At 40.2% G+C, this 18,394-nt stretch overlaps 1 protein-coding gene across 6 annotated transcripts in view; it reads left to right on the forward strand.

The window, feature by feature from the left end:
- The window catches only part of CORIN (corin, serine peptidase), a 117,716-nt gene that overhangs the window by 43,022 nt on the left and 56,300 nt on the right, over positions 1-18,394 (forward strand). For all 6 annotated transcript variants that reach the window (XM_081875657.1, XM_081875654.1, XM_081875658.1 and 3 more), the window contains exon 5: positions 7,846-8,027. In XM_081875657.1, the coding sequence (XP_081731783.1) occupies positions 7,846-8,027 (182 nt within the window). The remainder of the gene's footprint in view (positions 1-7,845; positions 8,028-18,394) is intronic.

Below are 18,394 nucleotides of genomic sequence, written 5' to 3' on the forward strand. Positions count from 1 at the left end.
TAATTAGTGTTAACTATGTTTAGTGTGAACAAGAAATTACTTCAGGTATTTAGGAATGTCAACACAGTACAGCTTTAAAATCTCTTGTCCAGACTTAACAGCAGGCTTCTCCTAAACTTTCAAGCTGTGAAATATGAACCCTAGCATTGCCACATCTTACACACCCTTTCACACACTGAAATACTATGTACAATGTGCATCAAACATATCCCCTCTATTTTTCATCTATTTCTGTCCAGAATTTGCTGCGTGTAGTGTTGTCAACTTCAGTTAGCAGCCTCATTCTCATAGTATATGTTTCGACTGATTAAGGCTGTGTACACACCACACTTTTAAAGCACATTTGAAACACATCCTTCCCCTGAAATAATTCTGGGCACTGTAGTTTACCCCTTCCCAGCAACCCTTCACAACCTTCAGAGCTCAGAATCCTCTGAGGGAAATAATGTGTGTAGGAGTGGGGTTCATGCTTGCTGGTTCATCCCCAAGCAATCTGCATACAGTAGGTGTAAAAGGTTTTTTTCCATGTACAGTGCATCCAGTTGTATGCACATATGGTATTCCATGTGATTGGAAGCCCTACATGATCTTGAATCCAGTCCTTTTAAGCACCTGACGAATGCATGGAAATTGATGGCAAGGGCCAGAAGATCCCACTGGTCTCAGTGCACATGCATAACACATAATGATAGTCAAACTGAGACTATTTCCCCATCAAGATAACATTCTTGTGACAATGTTTATGATGGAATGAGCTGTGTGAAAATGTGTTAGGAGAATAGTGCATTACGGTTATACTATACCAATGTTGGATATGAAAGAGCAAACATTTCAAATAAAGAATAGTTAGTCTACTACCGGTTTGGGGACCTTGGATGATCAAGCATTTTAGGTAATGTTCCAAAACCATAGAGCAATTTACTCTTAATTATCATTGGATAATACTGGTTACAAGATACCACAGGAGTCATCCTATAAATATCCCTCTTTCACTTTAGGGCAGTGATGGCCAAACTTGGTCCTCCAGCTGTTTTGGAACTACAACTCCCATCATCCCTAGCTAACAGGACCAGTGGTCAGGGGTGATGGGAATTGTAGTCCCAAAACAGCTGGAGGGCCAAGTTTGGCCATCACTGCTTTAGAGTCTAAAGAGTGCACTAGTGGTTCATAGCTGTCATGCATTCCAGGTACACGAAGTGTGTTTATGAGTGAAAGCAAGACCTCCTCTATGATACATCCTTGGCATATTATTTTATTTTAGCATAAGTGCAGTATCCCCAGGGTCTGGATTGAGCAGCACATGGTGCTTGCCTGAATAGTCTTCAGGTGATCTTTCACACATCTAGTGCCTTCATGCTTCCATCCACATGACACTTGTCAGGGGCAGGATCATGGTCTAGAATAGATCAGGAAGAAAACTGATTTCAGAGAACAATGCTGGCAGGTAGCTCCTTTTTCTGTAGCATTCCACAGGAGGGTTTCATAGGAATTTTATCATAGGAATCGTTGTGGAACTGATCTTCAGGCAGGGAAAATACCCTGCATTAATGGGTTCCATTTTGGAATGTGCAAAAGATAAGCCACACAGATTTTATTTTATTTTTAAAATCACAGTTGATTTTATCTCATGATCCAAAGAAATTTAGTCAGGGAATACAAGGACATGCTGTGTTACATTATCCTATGTCCTATGATGGCTTTAAAAAAACAAACATAAATGGTAGCACTCATTTATTTTTAACATCTGGTATATAAAGATTAATCAAGATGTAGATGCTTAACCATAATATCATTGTTGACAGGGGGAACAAATAGGCCTGTATTAAATTTGATCACTGCTTCATATTTATTTGCTTTACTGAGCTTAAAGGACCAAATGTAGTTGTGGCAAGTGTTGTGGTAAATGGTATGGCATAGAATTAGCGTTTTCTTGGTTGCTTCCAGCCCATAAACTTGGCCAATCTATCCAAGTATCATAAATTTCTCCTTTTATGAGCCCAGTCATTTCTAAATTATTATCAAGTTGTTAGTATAACCCATGTAAGCATACTGCTGCAAAAGAGACTGATTTATAATAGTTATGCTTGAACTAATTTGCTGAATCTTCCTCCTACACACATAGGTTTTCATTTAGAAAATCTAAACTTATCACTGTGTGGATGTGATCATTGAAACATTAACTCAGTTGATAAAGTGGAGTGGAAAACAAAGCAATGTCACAAAGCTACAAAGGACCACCCATCCAGAATCCCTGTTCAAATCTAGAAGAAAAAAACACACCAATCCAATAAATGAATTCCAGTTGTGCAGCTTCCCACTCAAAGAATGAATTTATACAACAAAAGAGCCACATGGATTTGTTTACATTTTTAATATTCAGTGTAATTAGTGGGTTTCTAAATGTGTGCATTAAAAGCAACATGGTGGAAAACCATAGTTTTATTGGATCATTTATTGAAATTTTTGTATTCTGATCTATGGAGTTGAAAAGTCTTTCTGTACCACCCAGAATGAATGAAGGGCCTTCTGTTTTTATTTTATTTTTAAATGTATATTTTTTTTTACTGAAGTGTTTGCCTCTACTGATTTTATGAGAACCAAGTGAACTGTTATCAATTTAGTCTTCTGCATTAGTGGAAAAAGTCTCCCCTTTTGAAAAAAGAAGTATGTTTTACATATTTTAAATTAAATGCTTTCTCAAGTTAATTGAAATCCTGTTTATATAATACTGTTGTGGGTTTGCAGGGGGCCAAGGATCCCTTAAAAGTTCTGGGTGCCAGGTTCTCCTCATAATTTCTGAAATTAGCAAATTAGGAAAGGTGGGGTTTGATCAATGGATTTAGCAAGGCTTTAAAAAGTAGGTCAAGCCAGCTTCCTCAGGAGATTGTCTGAGAGAGGTGCCATCAAGGAACAAAACAGGTGATAGCAGAGGCAATGCCATGACAAAAGGTGAACAATCGGGACATTCAGTGTCAAACAAGAAGGGGGCGGGAAGGTGAGGTTGCCAGCGTTACAAGGGGAATGGTGTCACCACAGGAAAAAGTGTCCTTTTTGCACAAGCTTGAATTGCATTTTAGCAAGGGTTTTTGAGAGAAAGAAGGGTGGGGCTAGAGGCCATGAGGGCTGAGGATCATACAAGCTGTGTGGAGGAGACACAGAGATAGTGTTTTGGCTACTTTTGAATCCTATGCTGTTCTCCTGTGGGGAGCAAGCCCCTCATAAGTGCTCAGAACCCTCTCTACATCCAGACTCGGGTGTAAATATGTGTAAATAAACCATATTCTTCACTGTGCCTCATTTTCCCCAAAAGAAACATAAACTCTGGTTAAGTGCCAAGACCCCTGGAAGGTGGCCGGTAACAATATTAAATGCCCTCTATGCACAACACTAGGGAAATTATCACATATCAGAAAGGTGATGGGTTTATCTTGAGCCTTGCCTAGTACTAATCTCTGACAGCAGCTTACTTGATACTTGGAAAGGGAGCCCTCACATTCCAAAATAGTATCTTTCACCACTATTTTGTGATGTGATGAAAGACAGAAACGTTCCAGAACTATGTAAAAGGTCTCTGCCAGTAGCAGATGCAATACCAACAATAAATGACTTGCAACTTCTCCCACTGACAAGGGCAGCTAGCTATCAGTATACATTGCTGCCTGCATGCTGTCCTGCCAATTAAAGCCCTGTTATCTGAGCCAGTAACACCTTTTCAGAACAAGTCACCCAATAACTCTTTTCCTGTTTGTGAGGGAGCTTTATTTTTGGAGAGTCAAAGACCTCAGAATATTTTGGAGCCTGTCAGTGTGTAATGTGCAGTTCTGAGGTAGGTCCTGGAAGCCACAGAAGGAAACAAGGCAAGACAAATAGGTGCTTATTTCTCTTCTGTCTCTTTCTTCTTTCTTTTATAGAGAACTCCTAATCCATAGTAGTATGGAAAAACATCAGTACACAATGATAACATTTTTGGCTTACTGGACACTTACAAATGGATTTTTATATCTAGACCAGATCTATTCACTTAATCATTTTTTAGACTTAATATACTCTCCTATCACATTTGAAGCTTATCCTTTGAACATTAGCCTGAAACAAACTGAAATATACCACATATCATTCCTTACATATCGGCCATGTGGTGCTGTGTTTCAGCAATACATCAACTCACATATGTGTCACCAAGGTGGAACACCATCAACTTGTTGAATGGTTTCTTTAAATGTAAAGGTTCATCATTGTTCCACCCGATGTGTATGTTTTAAGGGGCCAGAGAAAGGGTCAGAGCAAAATAACGAGACTCAGCTTTACAGCTGTGAAACATAGCAGGTGCTGCTGAGTTGTACTGATTAAGGTGTGTCAGCATTTCGGTGTAGTATATAAGGAGCAGCACCTAGCTTTCCCATTACCCTGGGGGATGGGTTGGTGGTTGGGTCTGGTTTGTTGTTGATGTAAATGTAAGTGTAAATGGAGTTTTTGTTTTTGTAATTAAAACCTTGTTTAAGTTATTTTTGAGCCCCTTTTTAATGCATGGTCTCCCCAGCAAGCTCTCTGCAGCGCTACCATACTGCAAATAGCCAACACAACTTACCTGCCAAAAGACTCATTGCTCCTAATCAGCGGGCCAGAAAGAAAGATACTTATTATCATGGTGGGACACTTTGCGGGGTACAGTGATGTTCAGGTGTCCTGGCTGAGTGGCACCTGTCTCAACGGGGTTTCAGGAGCGTATAAACCTTACCAAGTGGATCGGTTGGCAAGCAGGTCCCACCGTCAACTTCCATGTGGTTTCTTTAGTTTCAAGGTCAGTCAAGCGGAAGCCATGGGTGCCATGAAGGCATTAGCCACCTCAGCTCCATATTATCTTTAAGTTGCCAAGGGCCATTGTTCCTTCTAAATCCACAGTGCCTGTGTCTGACTGTCTGGCATTTGAATGCAGCAGACTAAATCGCTAAGGGTAAGATACGATTGTCATTTTACCACATTGACATCACATATACCTCCCATGTTGCGGTTATGTATCGCAACCTGGATTGCCTTTGTGGCTTGGTGCTTTGCAGTGCAGATTTTGCCTGACTTGCCACTCTTAGTTTACCAGCGGGCATAATTGAGCACATTAAATATGTTTTTATTGTCTTCCTTTCTTCTGAACTTCGCATGAGTCTTCAGTTGCAGGATGCAAATATTTTGTTTAAAAACCATAACTCTAATGCTAAAAGGGTTGCAGGTTGTTTGTGCCAATTTCTCAACTCTTGATGATTTAATGCTTTCAGGAGGATTTTTCTATGTAAATTCTACCAGTGGCACATTTCCCCCCCTTAGGGAGTTGGTCACAGTGCTTGTGGTGTTGCATAGATCACCCTTTGCACCTTTACACAAAATGTATTGATGCATCTGTTCTTTAAAATTCTATTCTGTGGCTACACATCGAGGCATCTCTCACAAACATGCAGTGTTCAAACACATCTGTTCCTCAGCCTTTTGCAAGGTATTTTCTCATTTCCATACACAGCAAGAGTTATAGCTACCCTCCTCTTGATGAGATCCAAAGCATCCATGGAGGAAAGTGCAGAATTTCAAGGATGTTCACTATGCTCCGAAGGTGCACTTTGAAATAACAAAGGTCATTAGGTCCACTGCCTGCTTGTTTGTATCCTTTCATTCAGCGGGTATTGGGCAGAAATATCTTCCTTCATCTATGCAGGGTGGATTAAGGTCGGCATTTCTCGGGTGTTTGATACCCCCAAAGGGGCCAAGCCAACAAAAATATTGGCTCACTCCATCATGTCACTGTCAACAACTGTTATTGTGACTAATTCTCCTTCTCCAAGTACAGTCATACCTCTTGTTACGTTTGCTTCAGGTTAAATCTTTTCAAGTTGTGTCCCGCGGCAACCCGGAAGTACCGGAAAGGGTTACTTCTGGATTTCGCCGCTTGCGCATGTGCAGACGCTCAAAATGATGTCACGTACATGCTCAGAAGCAGCAAATCGCGACCCACTGACGCAGGTTGCGTTCTGCTCATGTTGCGAACGGGGCTCCGGAACGGATCCTGTTCGCAACCAGAGGTACCACTGTATATATACCAGGCACTACAGAATGGCCCTGTTGGCTTCAGCTGATGCTGACTTTGGGTGCAAAGTTCATAAATAGGTACTTTAGTCTCAATAAATGCAGTTGGAACCCACCCAAATGGGAATGCTGTGGTATGTCCCAACCCAGTCGGGTCCTCAGTAACCATATCAAATAGGATGCTTGGTCTTACCTGATGCATAGATTTGATAGGTTCTGAGGACATGAATGAGGCCCATCCCTAGTACTGGGGTCTGCAGTTCCTTCTCTACGTAAATTCCATGATGAATTTTTACGGGTAATTTTTCCTTTGGTTATTTGAACTGAGCTGAGAGGAAGGGAGGCAGTTGTATAGAGTTTTTCTTTCCAGATATGTTCAACATCTGATGCTGCTTGGTGAATTGGAAAAAACTGAAAGGAACTGTGCCTGCCTCCCAGAGTTCTTTGCTCTCCTGCTTCCATCATGTGACGAGGGTCATAACCCTTGATGGGCAAACAGATTGTCCTGGGAAACATGGATATAGCTGTTGCTGTCTGAAGGGCCTTATGCTGCAGTTAGGCCCCATTGCAGTCATCTGAAAGAATACCATAAGAAACATCTTTCCCATAGCAAGTTATCTCCATTTAGGCTGCAATATTTGCAACAAGTACTGCTCAATATCACACAAATCACCTTCCCCTAATTATGTCATGAATTTTCACACTTCCCAGCAGCCACCAACAATCTGGAGCTGAACTGGTAAAACTGATAATGTGGCATGACGTGTTGAATTCTTACAAGTGTAAGATGCCCAGTGAAAGTTGTTTGCTACTTGCTACAGGAAGATTGTTCTTGGCAGCTTTTCTCTAGGGACCATAATGTATGCTCTGGACTACAGATGAAAAAGTTGGAAAGTTATAATAGCCTCTTAAGAGCCAAACTAGATGCATGCATAGTTTAGTGTGAAGAAGCAAGTATGCAGGCTTCCAGAGAGGAGATTGCAGTCTTAGCTCTTATCCTCTTGTTTTTCCGAACCTGGGCTCATGGCTTGGCTTTCTCCTAATAGTCTAAGAGCTCATAGTTTGCCTAATAAAACTAAACCACAAGTCCAGATTCAGATGACATGTTAAGTCAAACTGTGGCTTAGCTCAACACAGCACAGCTGCAAAATGACAGGGGAGAGGCCAAGTGGCCACAATCTCCTCTCCTGGAGCCTGCTTCTGCTTGTTCATGCAAAGCTACAATTTGGCTTAGCATTCACTGTGGAATGAAGGCAGTGCACAGGAAGGTGAGATTTTATTTCTTCATTCTCTTACTGAGCTTGGAATGGAGATTGGTCCTTTTTGGGGGTAGGGTAAAAATTTCACATCTCGCAACTAATACATGATGTATATTTTGCTCTAGGAGGCTTAGATTGGTCAGAATCAAGTTTACACTTCTAGAGTGAATGCTAAATACATTACTTCTGGTAAATGAGCCACCATAGCCACCAGAGGACTGTGAAAATTTGTGTTACAGGCTTTTTAGACTCGTCTACCCGTGTACTATCTGAAACCAAAGGGTTGCCAGATGGGAAATATATTGCCATTATTTTCAGCTCTCCTACCCCACTATAGGAGCCCATTGGGAAATGGGTACTTTTTCCCTTAAGGCTCCTAGCCTTAAGGGCAGGGGCAGGCAACCTCTTTGCTGTTTAAAATGGAAGCTCTCTATTTGTGCTTTTCCTTTAAAAAGTAAAAATAAATAAATACGCATACTGGAAGGACAATCTTAGAAATATTTGTTTTTCTTTCTAGTCATGGGCTCCTGCCTTGCAGATCATTCTGTGAAGCTGCAAAGGAAGGTTGTGAACCAGTTCTTGGGATGGTGAATTCTTCATGGCCAGAGTTCCTAGCGTGTTTCCAGTTCCAAAACAAAACTGAAAATAACAACACCACCAGGGTATGCTTCTCCCCAGAACAAGAAAAAGGAAAGCGATGTAAGTTCCCTTTAAATTTTTTGCTAAAGTGCTGCAACTTGTTTCAGGTTCTACATATAATGTCCAAATTGCATGTTACACACAGCCATGTCTCTCTTTTTTTTGCAATTATTACAATTGAAATGAATCTCAGAGGTAGCTAGCTGTATCTGTTCCACTGTGTGGAGGGGGCATTTTTCAGTGGGATATTGACTGGAATGGAAAGAGATAAACAGTCCCATCCCCAGTTGTTCCTCTGCTGAAACATGCAGTCTCAGAAGATGCTTTTGTGAAAAGTAAGAAAGAAGATACCATACATCCAGCTGTGTGTAACATGTTAAAAGCTCATTTCTTTCTCCTAAGATTTTGATGCTGCAATTTTGATAATGTTTTAGTTCAGCTTGTATTCTTTATAGCTTTTATTGCTTGATCTAGCCTATGCATTGGTTTAAAGCTGCTGTTTTAAATTGTTTTATATTGTGTTGTAGCAGGTTTTTACAACTGTGATTTCTTTCTTAGAAGGATATTTCAGCCATATTTGTATGCATGTAAACCACCATGTCAGTGCTATACCCTAAAAATCCCTATTTAAAAATAATTAGCTAAGCAAACAAACAAAGAATGAAACAAACAAACAAACACATGTAGCTTGACCCAGTGATGGGTAAAACCTCAATGAACTTTTAGGTCCCATAATAAATCATAGAAAGATTCAGAAGAGGAAAAATGTAAGGTGGGAAAAGGCAAACTATTAGCTGGTGTTGTCCTTCACGCTTAATGCTATTATTTCAAAACAAATATGTTCCATTAATCTTGCTTTTGGAGTTTGAATCTGGAAAGCAATGTTGAAATTCACATTAATGGTACTGTCTCTGAAGCAGAGGTGCCATTTCCTACCCCACCCCTATTTTTGTTGGGAGCCTGAACCCCCCAATGGCTCAGCAGCAGCAGCAGCAGCAGCAGCAGCAGCAGCAGGAGAAGGCCGAACGCCAGAGAAGAGTTGCTGCTGGCCCTTGAAGCCTTGCTGGAGCTGTGTTTGGCTCTGCCCCTGGCTTCTCCCAATGTCATGTTGCAATGTTGTGCATGACTCACGTTGTGCCCTCTCAATCTTCAGCACAAGTTGGTGCCTCTGCTCTGAAGCCATGAAGTAGGTTAGACTTGGTAGCAACTGAAACATTTCCCCTTTGCAGTTTCAAGTAAGTCAGGTTTCATTGGTCCCCATAAGAGTCTATAACAGATGCTGTCTATTATATATCAATTCTAGTGCTAGTATTTGGATGGGGAGGAAGAGGGAGAAAGAGGCTAAAAGCTGTCCTGTGATGAGGGCAGACCTGAGGGCTGAGGCACTTGATTCTGTTCTCCTTTTGTGTTTGATAGTGCATTTATGACTGTGGTGTATGTGTGTTGTTTATTGTAAGCTGCTCAGAGAATTATACTAAACAGTAGTCTATAAATGTTACAGATAAATAAATGTCTGCTTTATGAAGTCTGCAAAAGACATCAACTTTCACAAGGGAACAGAAGGAACTGAGAATTTAGCTGATTTGGAATAAATATTTCTACAAGTTTCTCTGATGTCAGCATGCAAGGGAGTGAAAGTCAAGCTTTCATCAGTCTTTCCTTCTGCTTGATCCCTTTAACCTATACTCCACCTTGTTCACCGACTTGGAAAAACAGTCTTTAAATGGCATTCCTTTGGGTCAGAAGTGCACCTCCCTAGCAATGAAAATACTCCAGTTATTTTTCTTCTAGTCCTCCCTTCATATCTTTTATATCTTGTGTTATTTTAAGTAGCCAAAGCTGGGAACTGCGTTTAAAACAGCAGTAGATAATATAGAAATCATAAATGAGAAAAGCAGATAAAAGACTAAGGAACAAAATATTTGATTTGCTTTCTGAATCCATTTGATCCATTTTTAGAGCAGTAAATGCCTTGTTGTCATCCCTTGTTGTATTGATTGAGATATTTCCCCTCCATTTCTGCTGCATTTTGCACTGGGGAAAAAAATCTTATCATTATATCTCTTCTAATCCATGTCCATTATTATTTTCTGATTGCTGTGTGGCATGTCACTGTGAAAATTTCATGGCACTTATTGGTGCTTAAATGTCATGTTATTACATATAAAACCCTGAATGTCTTGGGACCAGATTACTTAACGGACAATCGATATCTGTATAGTCCTACCAGTCACTTAAGATCTAGCTCAGAGGGCCTCAGTGTCTATTGTTTCAACTGGCAAACACACATGATTAAAGCATTTTGCTGGTGGCCCTGGATGTAATGTAATGTAATGCAACACCTGTCAAAATTAGGCAGGCCCCATCTGTGTTGTATAAAGTTCCAGATTCAATGTAACAATTTAGAACAGGCATTTTATTAACAAGCAAGCACATATATATGTACAACATCTATTTAACGTTCTCTAACTTACCAAGTTAACTGACAGACTTGTGCTTAAGGATCTATTAATCTGAAATGCCCCCTATCGGTTTCTACAGCCACAGCAGGCACTGTAACTCTTGACTTCACCATGAAGGCATGTACACACACACACACCTGAAACTGCCTATCAGATATTTCATGCATCAAAATCCATTAACCATTTTGGTGGTACCCTTTTGAGTGAGGAATGTCTGATTTTTGTCTTTCCATTGTACCTTGTTGCCCTCCCACCTCTTCCTTAATATCAGTAATATATTTTTCAGTCCAGCCCTCTTGACTTTCTAAATAAGTAGGTGGTGACACCAGCTGTAAATATCTCTCCTATATACAATCCCATTATCACCTTCTGTCTCAAAAGAGCCACTTGCATTGTTGCCGTTGCTTTCTTACTTTAGCATTTACCATTATGCAGTCTAACTCTTATCATTTTTACACCATGCTAGTAACACCTTTGGTCCTCATTCATTGCACATTTTTCTACTATGAGAACACGGGCTATTATTTTACTAGGTTGAGGCCAATGTAACTATAGTGTATAAAATTCAGGAATTTTAATAATCTGGGAACGCCCTCCTAAACTGGACATGGGTGAATGTAACATACCTCTTCCTCCTACGATGACAGTATCTGTAAAGATCCTGTGTATTAAGAAAACAATGTCCTCCCTTGTTAATATATATTCTAATAGACTTGAGACTGTGTGGGTTAGTTAATTCTCACTAATGCTGATTAATTTCATGGGCAATAGTAAGATATTTTTTCTTAGAGATATAATAGTTTCTCATTTTAGTGTCTTTCTCTTTTATTTATCTGTTACACATATCTTGCTCTTTACTAGTTACTTGGTCCTCCAACGCAAACACACATCTTGGCACTGACTGGCTGACCTACTTCAGTGAGTAAGATTGATTTGCACAGCCACTTTGGCTATGAAGAGCCACTTATTTTTTCCAGCCACTTTTGTGCCAGTGGTCTTACGCAGTTACACCACTCACAATAGTCTTGGGTTTGCAGTAGTGTAATTACAATAGTGGTATCACAAACCTTCAAAAATATGAACTGCACCTTCTCTTGAAGAAAGTCTATCCTCTCTCTTTTAGCCTTTGTTTAAGTCAACAAAGAATGTGTATGCCCTAGTAGTGCTAAAACAATGGTGAGGAAATAATTGCCCATGTTCTAGTGGGACTTGGTTAGCTGTTTAATGCAGAACAAAGATCACAACATTGGTCAAGATAATGTTTTATAGATGAAGTAAGGGAGTCAAATACATCTTAAATCTAGTGTATGCATACACTCTGGAACATGAAAAAGTATGTGGGAGGATTTGGTTTTCAGTAGAAGAATTAGGCATGTCTTTTGTTATAATACTGGATTATTTTTCTGTATGTGACGTGTATTGTATGTCAGGCACATCTGCAAGCCTATTGACAAAAATAATGGCTTTAGATCAATTCCTGCTGAGTTATTCTAATTGGTGGATACAAGGAAAGAAAATTTATATGTGGAAATATTCATTTTGATATATATTGGAAGCCAACTGAGGCCGTGTTGCATGCTAAAAAAAAAAGTTTTTTTCATGTAACTTAAAATCTTGAGGCCCTGACTTAGCAAGAAGGATTTACAATTTGTTTAAAATTACTGCCAGTTTATATCTGGACCTGAAGACTGTTTAGAACTATTTTTCCCAAGCAAACTGCTTTATAAATAAACTGTAAAATACCTTTTTGTTCTTTGAAAAGTTTGTTTGATAGTCTATATGTTGTAACAGTGATGCATAAGCCTGGAAAATATTTAAAGACTTCTGTTCTAACATGTTGCAGCCAGTTGTGTGGATACCAGATGGCTCAGTCTGATAATTAATTTGCTCTCCCTGCATGTAGTTCCAATCTGCTGCGTGCAGAAAAGTAGATTTCTTTCTATAACTGTTTGAAAAGTAAAAGTTGTTAACCATGTGAAGGAGACACAGAAATAATTTAATGAAATTCTGTCTGAATGATATATAAGATGAGGGGAGAAGCTTGGATTTTCAGTTTTCAATAAGGGAAAGAACAAAATTCAACCGGGTTTGGACTTTAATTTTTTATTGCCTCAGCTGCACACTGTTGTATTTCCTGCAAAACAGCTTCTGATGGCAACTGTAGATATATGGGACAGAAATTGTGTTTTGGTTCTATGCTTTGTTTCTTTTTGTCACTTAAAATAGGTTAGATATCACTATTCAGGAGCTGAACAGCAAAAATGCACATATTTATTAGTAAGGCTTAAGCTCTGAAAAAGGTTTACAAAATGGCATAGTGTTATCTGCCTTGTGGTGTTTGTCACTCACAAATAATATTCAATAGGTGCCTATGAGACATTTATACTTGCAATCCATATTGCAATCAAAATAGTTTTAAATTCATATATGAGGGACTGATTGTATTTGCATAGCTCATATTTGCATGAATGTTCAACAGTGTACTGTAGATAGAATACATGTAGAATATATATAACAAAATGGGGGGAAATTCAATGTCTTTCCAAGTCATCAGTTTGATGCTTTCCTAGAGCTGGAAGACTGCTGGAGCATCATAACAAGAGATGGAAATAGGATGGTGGCTTTGGGGTTGCTCTCATATAGCTGTATGGGACAGGGGGAGCATAGCATAGCATGAATCCAAAGCTTTCTTTCCACTCATGCATTGCACCCTGAACTATGGTTTGGTGTGTTGTGTGAACATGACCAGGGAGTGAGCAAGGAAAATGTCTGAGTTTCATTCCACTATACCTACTACATCTTGCCATGGGATCCCTTCAGGGGAGCAGAACACTGGTACAAGAGAAGTCTGTGGAATCATTGCTTCTCTGAGCCAAGGACATTGCCCTTCTCTGAATCTGAGGACCCCTCCAGAAGCCTTAGTACAGTGGAGAGGGACCTTCAGTCCATGAGATATTCTTGGTGTACTAGGAAGTCCAGTTTACCCATGAGGCCATTTCCCCAAAACCATGTCCATTTGCAATCAGCTGGTGTCACTCTAATGTGAGGGCAATGCTAGCTGAAGTTCATTTCTTAGTTGGTTGCACATACCAGTTCCCACAGGGAACCAAAGCAAAGCAACAGTGTTTAATTCCCATCAGCTAGCAAGTGTATGGGTGGGTTAAACCTTGCCTGCAGAGAGTAGGGTTGAAGTCTCCACTCCAGAGATTCAAAGAGCAGCTGGGAGCTGTTTGAAAGCCCTTTTGCAAACAGCCAGATGTTGCTCTTTGAAATTCTGAAAGTCAGAGGTTTAAAGAGCAGCAAGGGACTGTTTGCAAAAGGGCTTTCAAACAGCCCCATGCTGTGCTTTGGAGTCCTAACAACTGGAGCTTCAAAGCACTGGGTCATAGTGACATCAGATGAGCATCCCACCCACCTGTCTAATTTGGCCCACTATAATGATCTGATCTACTACTCAGAAAAGGTTCACCACTCCTCCCTCACCACCCCTGCCTTAGTGGAACCACAATCTCCCCATCTCTGTTTGAATCAATGAATGCAAAAGCAGATGGATACCCTTTCAATAAAGGGGCTCTTTTCATGGAAGGTGGAACTAGATACTGAGATACAATTGCAGTTCCTATTTAAGGTTCTTGAGTAGAATTGCTGCTGAAACAACACTGTTCTCCTGCTTGAATGGAACTGTCCATGGTGCTTTGTATTCATACAGCTGAGGACATTGCTTAAAACATTGCTTAAAACAGCTCACAGCAGGTAAGGCAGAAGGTGGGAGTTATGTGAGTTTTTCACAATATGTTGCCATGCCATCTCCAGGCTGGTGTAGCTGAAGAGCAGGGGATCTTGACTGTGAGTCCTGGAAGACCTGCTCCTTGCTGAACAGATTCCTGGGCTGGGGTGTCTTGATTGAGTGAGGGTTGTTGCTGGGTTTTTTTAACCTTTATTTTAGATCTTCTTGTGATTTATGTGGAAATTCTTCAGTCTAGTTGTGCATTTTTAATGTTTTATTTACTGTCGATGACTACTTTCGTTATGCTGTAGTGGTGTATCTTTTTAAATTGTAAGCCACCTTGAGCATGGTTTGAGATCTGGGAAGGCAGCATACAAATAAAATTGTGTATGCATTCATGCATGCGTACATGTATGTATGTATCTGTGGGGAATTGGATCAAGTGGACCCAAAGCTGCAAGACCCCTGCCTTCACAGTCCATTCCTGCTTTCCAGTCTCCATCACTGGTGAGGCAACCACTGACTGTAGCTTTCCATCTGCCTGGGTGAACTACAGTATTCACTGTGACAAGGTTTCTCCCACTCGCAATGCTCCTTCTACATGGCATCCTTAATACCCTGCCTTCAATATGCAGGAATGGGAGGGATGGTGCTTTGGGGCTTTTAAATCAGTTAAGGTTTTTGTGTATACAAAATTCAGAGTTCCTATGTATTACACAGTGTATCTGCAAATGTGAAGTTTGGTACATATACCCAGACATCCTGATTGGATAAATGTTAGTTGTGAGGTCTGTGACCAGTTCAATACATTGATTGACTGAGCTGTAATAAGCATTTTGAAAGCTGCCAAGCTAGAAAAAGTCTAGGATATCATTCTAATTAGCAACATAATGTTCCTTATGCGTCTAAATCTTGTGGCTGCTCACTTTTGTTGCTCCTGTGTATAACAATAATGCTCAAGAGATGTCAACTGGGAAACTGGAGATTATCTTACTTAATAGGAATAGACATTTCTTCCCTCAAAACACATCTGCTCCATCTTTCAGTAGTTGGAAAGGCCAGTGTGGTGTAGTGGTTAAGAGTAGTGGACTTGTAATCTGGTGAACCGGGTTCAATTCCTCGCTCCTCCACATGCAGCTGCTGGGTGACCTTGGGCTAGTCACACTTCTCTGAAGTCTCTCAGCCCTCACTCACCTCACAGAATGTTTGTTGTGGGTGAGGAGGGGAAAGGAGATTGTGAGCCACTTTGAGACTCCTTAGGGTAGTGATAAAGCGGGATATCAAATCCAAACACCTCTTCTTCTTCTTGTGTTGGAAACTTGACACATAGAAAGGCTTCTGTTATAACTTTCATTTAAAACTTCAATGAATGGAGTAAAGGTAAAAGGTAAGTTAAAAAAACCCTGGACGGTTAAGTCCAGTCAAAGGCGACTATGGGATGCGGCACTCATCTCGCTTTCAGGCCAAGGGAGTTGGTGCTTGTCCACAGACAGCTTTCTGGGTCATGTGGCCAGCATGACTAAACCGCTTCTGGCGCAATGGAACACTGTGCTGGAAACCAAAGCGCACGGAAATGCCATATGCACTGACAAAATGCCAATGCAATAAAGATGGGTTTTCTGAAGAGGTAACTCAGTCTAAAGGAAAGTAGTGCTGGAAGGACAACATATGAGCAGTACACCTAAAGAAGACAAACTTTGTAGGGTTTATGAGTATTTTCAGGGTAGACTGGAGAGCCTGGTCCTCTTTGAGCCAGACTATCAAGACTGGATGAAGCAATGTTTCTGCCTGAGGCAGAGCAGCAAATACTCCCACATCCATCCCCACAAGTCATGGTGCATCATATCCAACTGGGACAGTGCATGAGAATGTGCCACCGGAGCCAGTATTGCTGTGCTGCCCCCCACTCCTTTGCATTCCTCTCTTCCCTCCCTCTGCTGCCCCTCATTCTTTGTTGTATTGGTGCCCCCTCCTCTCCTCTTCCAGCTTTTCCTCCCTTCTTTTGCAGCCAATTTAGCAAGCATCTGGGGTGAGGTCTTCTGCCTCCTCCTTCCCTGTCTCGTTTTAGGAAAGACCTAGGCATGTAAATACATGTAAAGAAGACAAGTCTGGAGAAAAGGTGGAATTGGATTCAAACAACAGCAGGATTAAGATTGCCAAAAAATTGAACAGGATTTCAGATTTCATAGAAGCTCTGTGGTGGAGGGAAGCTACTCTAAGATGCAGTAATAACTTGATCAAATGTTCCCCCTCCTGTTTCAGCCATAGTGGGGCTGTACAGGAGGTCGCACGCAAAATATAAGAAAGAAATATTGAGGCAAGTGGGTATTTCTGGCTGTAATCCTGCCATTGTGATAGGCAGAAATTCATAAGGTGAATTTGACTTGGAATAGAGTTGTGATGATGGAGAAAGCTTTGTGAGTTTAAATTTCTGTGCCTTATGTGACTGTTAAAGCCACAGGGGCCTTTCAAGATAAAGGGTTTTCCACCTGCCACCATGAGGAAACATGAGCACCATTCTATAAGAAGAAGAGCATGAAGAAAGGAACCCTGCTCAAAGGTGATATTTTGCTTTTGGATGAAGTCTTTCATCTCCAGTCACATGGGGCTTGAGGAGAATCATCTGACAGACAGTTTCATCTAACAACTCCTACAGGGCAAAGAGATGAGATGGGTTGTGGAGAGTTAATGTACTGAATTAAAACAAATAGGCCCTGTTATTGTTTTCTTTAAATATATCTGTGTCATGTTTTCATGTAAAAACCATCTGTCTACTTAAGAAAGGAAAGTCTTGTTCCAGTGTGTCTTTATTAATAAACAGAGGAACAAGCGCCGAAAACTCTGGAATTTGGAAGAATTCAGCTCAATAACGGGTGATTCTGTGAAGAAGTATTTGCTCCATGAAGAAACACCAGACTGAGAGATGCATATGTACTACAGAATGTCTGGAGCTCATTTATTCTGAGAAAAAGAGCACTGCTTGTGCAGGACTAAAGCCAGAGTAGTAGTATAATATTTGGATCTCCAAACAAGAGCTATTTTAATATCTTAAGAAAGGTTTAGGGATATCACATTGAGAACAGGTAGATTCAAGAGTCAGAGCTTTGGACAGAACAGACGAAAGATTATGAAAGCTCTCAATAATATTCCCCCCATTCCTCCAGCAAACATTCACTTCTAATTCCCAGGGTAGGGCTACAGTTTTCTTTCCTAGCTCTTTTCAGAATATATTTATTATCCCTGCCTTGGTGTCTAGCTTTCAGTTTCACTGTCTGCTGCCACAGACAGTATATGGGAGGAAGATACTGAGACTGAAAGAACAGGCTTAAAAAATAGCGAGCTGTTTCAACTTTAGAATCAGAGAGAAGAGTGTGGAACTGATCTGAGGAGAGAAACTTTCCTCTTTTGGCTCCTCATCTTAAGATTTAACTCCTGCCCCATCCCCAAAAAATGCTGAAAAGAAGCCTAATATACCGTATTGAAAGCATGGGGAAAACGTTAAGGCTTTGCAGCTCTAACTTTTGCAAACTTTGGCCGGAAAAGGATTACAGGATTTTTGAAAATATGTTGGTGTCTGATTTTATTAATGTGCAGTATGCCTTATTGACTGGAAAATGTTATCTTTTAGTCATTTATATTCAGGCCTTCTTGTACATTCAGATGAACAGTGGTATTTGAAAAAGCAGTATTCAAATAAGTAAGCTCACTAATATGGCAATGAAATTAATTAAATGAAAAGAAAAGTAGCTTTCATAAATTCACCTCTTTTGAACGGATCAGTTAAGTCATGGGAAATTATAACCAGTTTGTTCAGCTGCTTAAATCTGATAATGTAGGAAGTAATACAGCTGAGTTGCCGGTAAAGATAATCTAGAGATGAAACACTTGTAGATTTGTGGTAGACATTTTTTTTTTTTTTTGCATTTTTTCATTATAGTGCACCACGTTATGTGTAATGACTGAAAAGGCCGCTCTATGTTTAGTTGATCTATGTTGTAACTTTAAAAGCAAAGCAAGGTAAATTTTAAGACAAACTTGCAAAAATGAGTATTTGCTATGTGGTGTGATTAATTTGTTAGATGTCTCCTACATTGGCAACCAGGAAGAATAATAGATGAGATAAGTTTTCTTTCTTTCTTTTTAATTGCACAAACTATTTCTCTCTCTCTGATACATTATTTTCCTAATAATTAAAGCCTGTATATTGCACCCTGGAACCTCCGAGCAGAGAGTGAAAT

Source organism: Podarcis erhardii (assembly GCF_964252035.2).
Source record: "Podarcis erhardii genome assembly, chromosome: 9".
In the NCBI taxonomy this organism is placed as follows: Eukaryota; Metazoa; Chordata; class Lepidosauria; order Squamata; family Lacertidae; genus Podarcis; species Podarcis erhardii.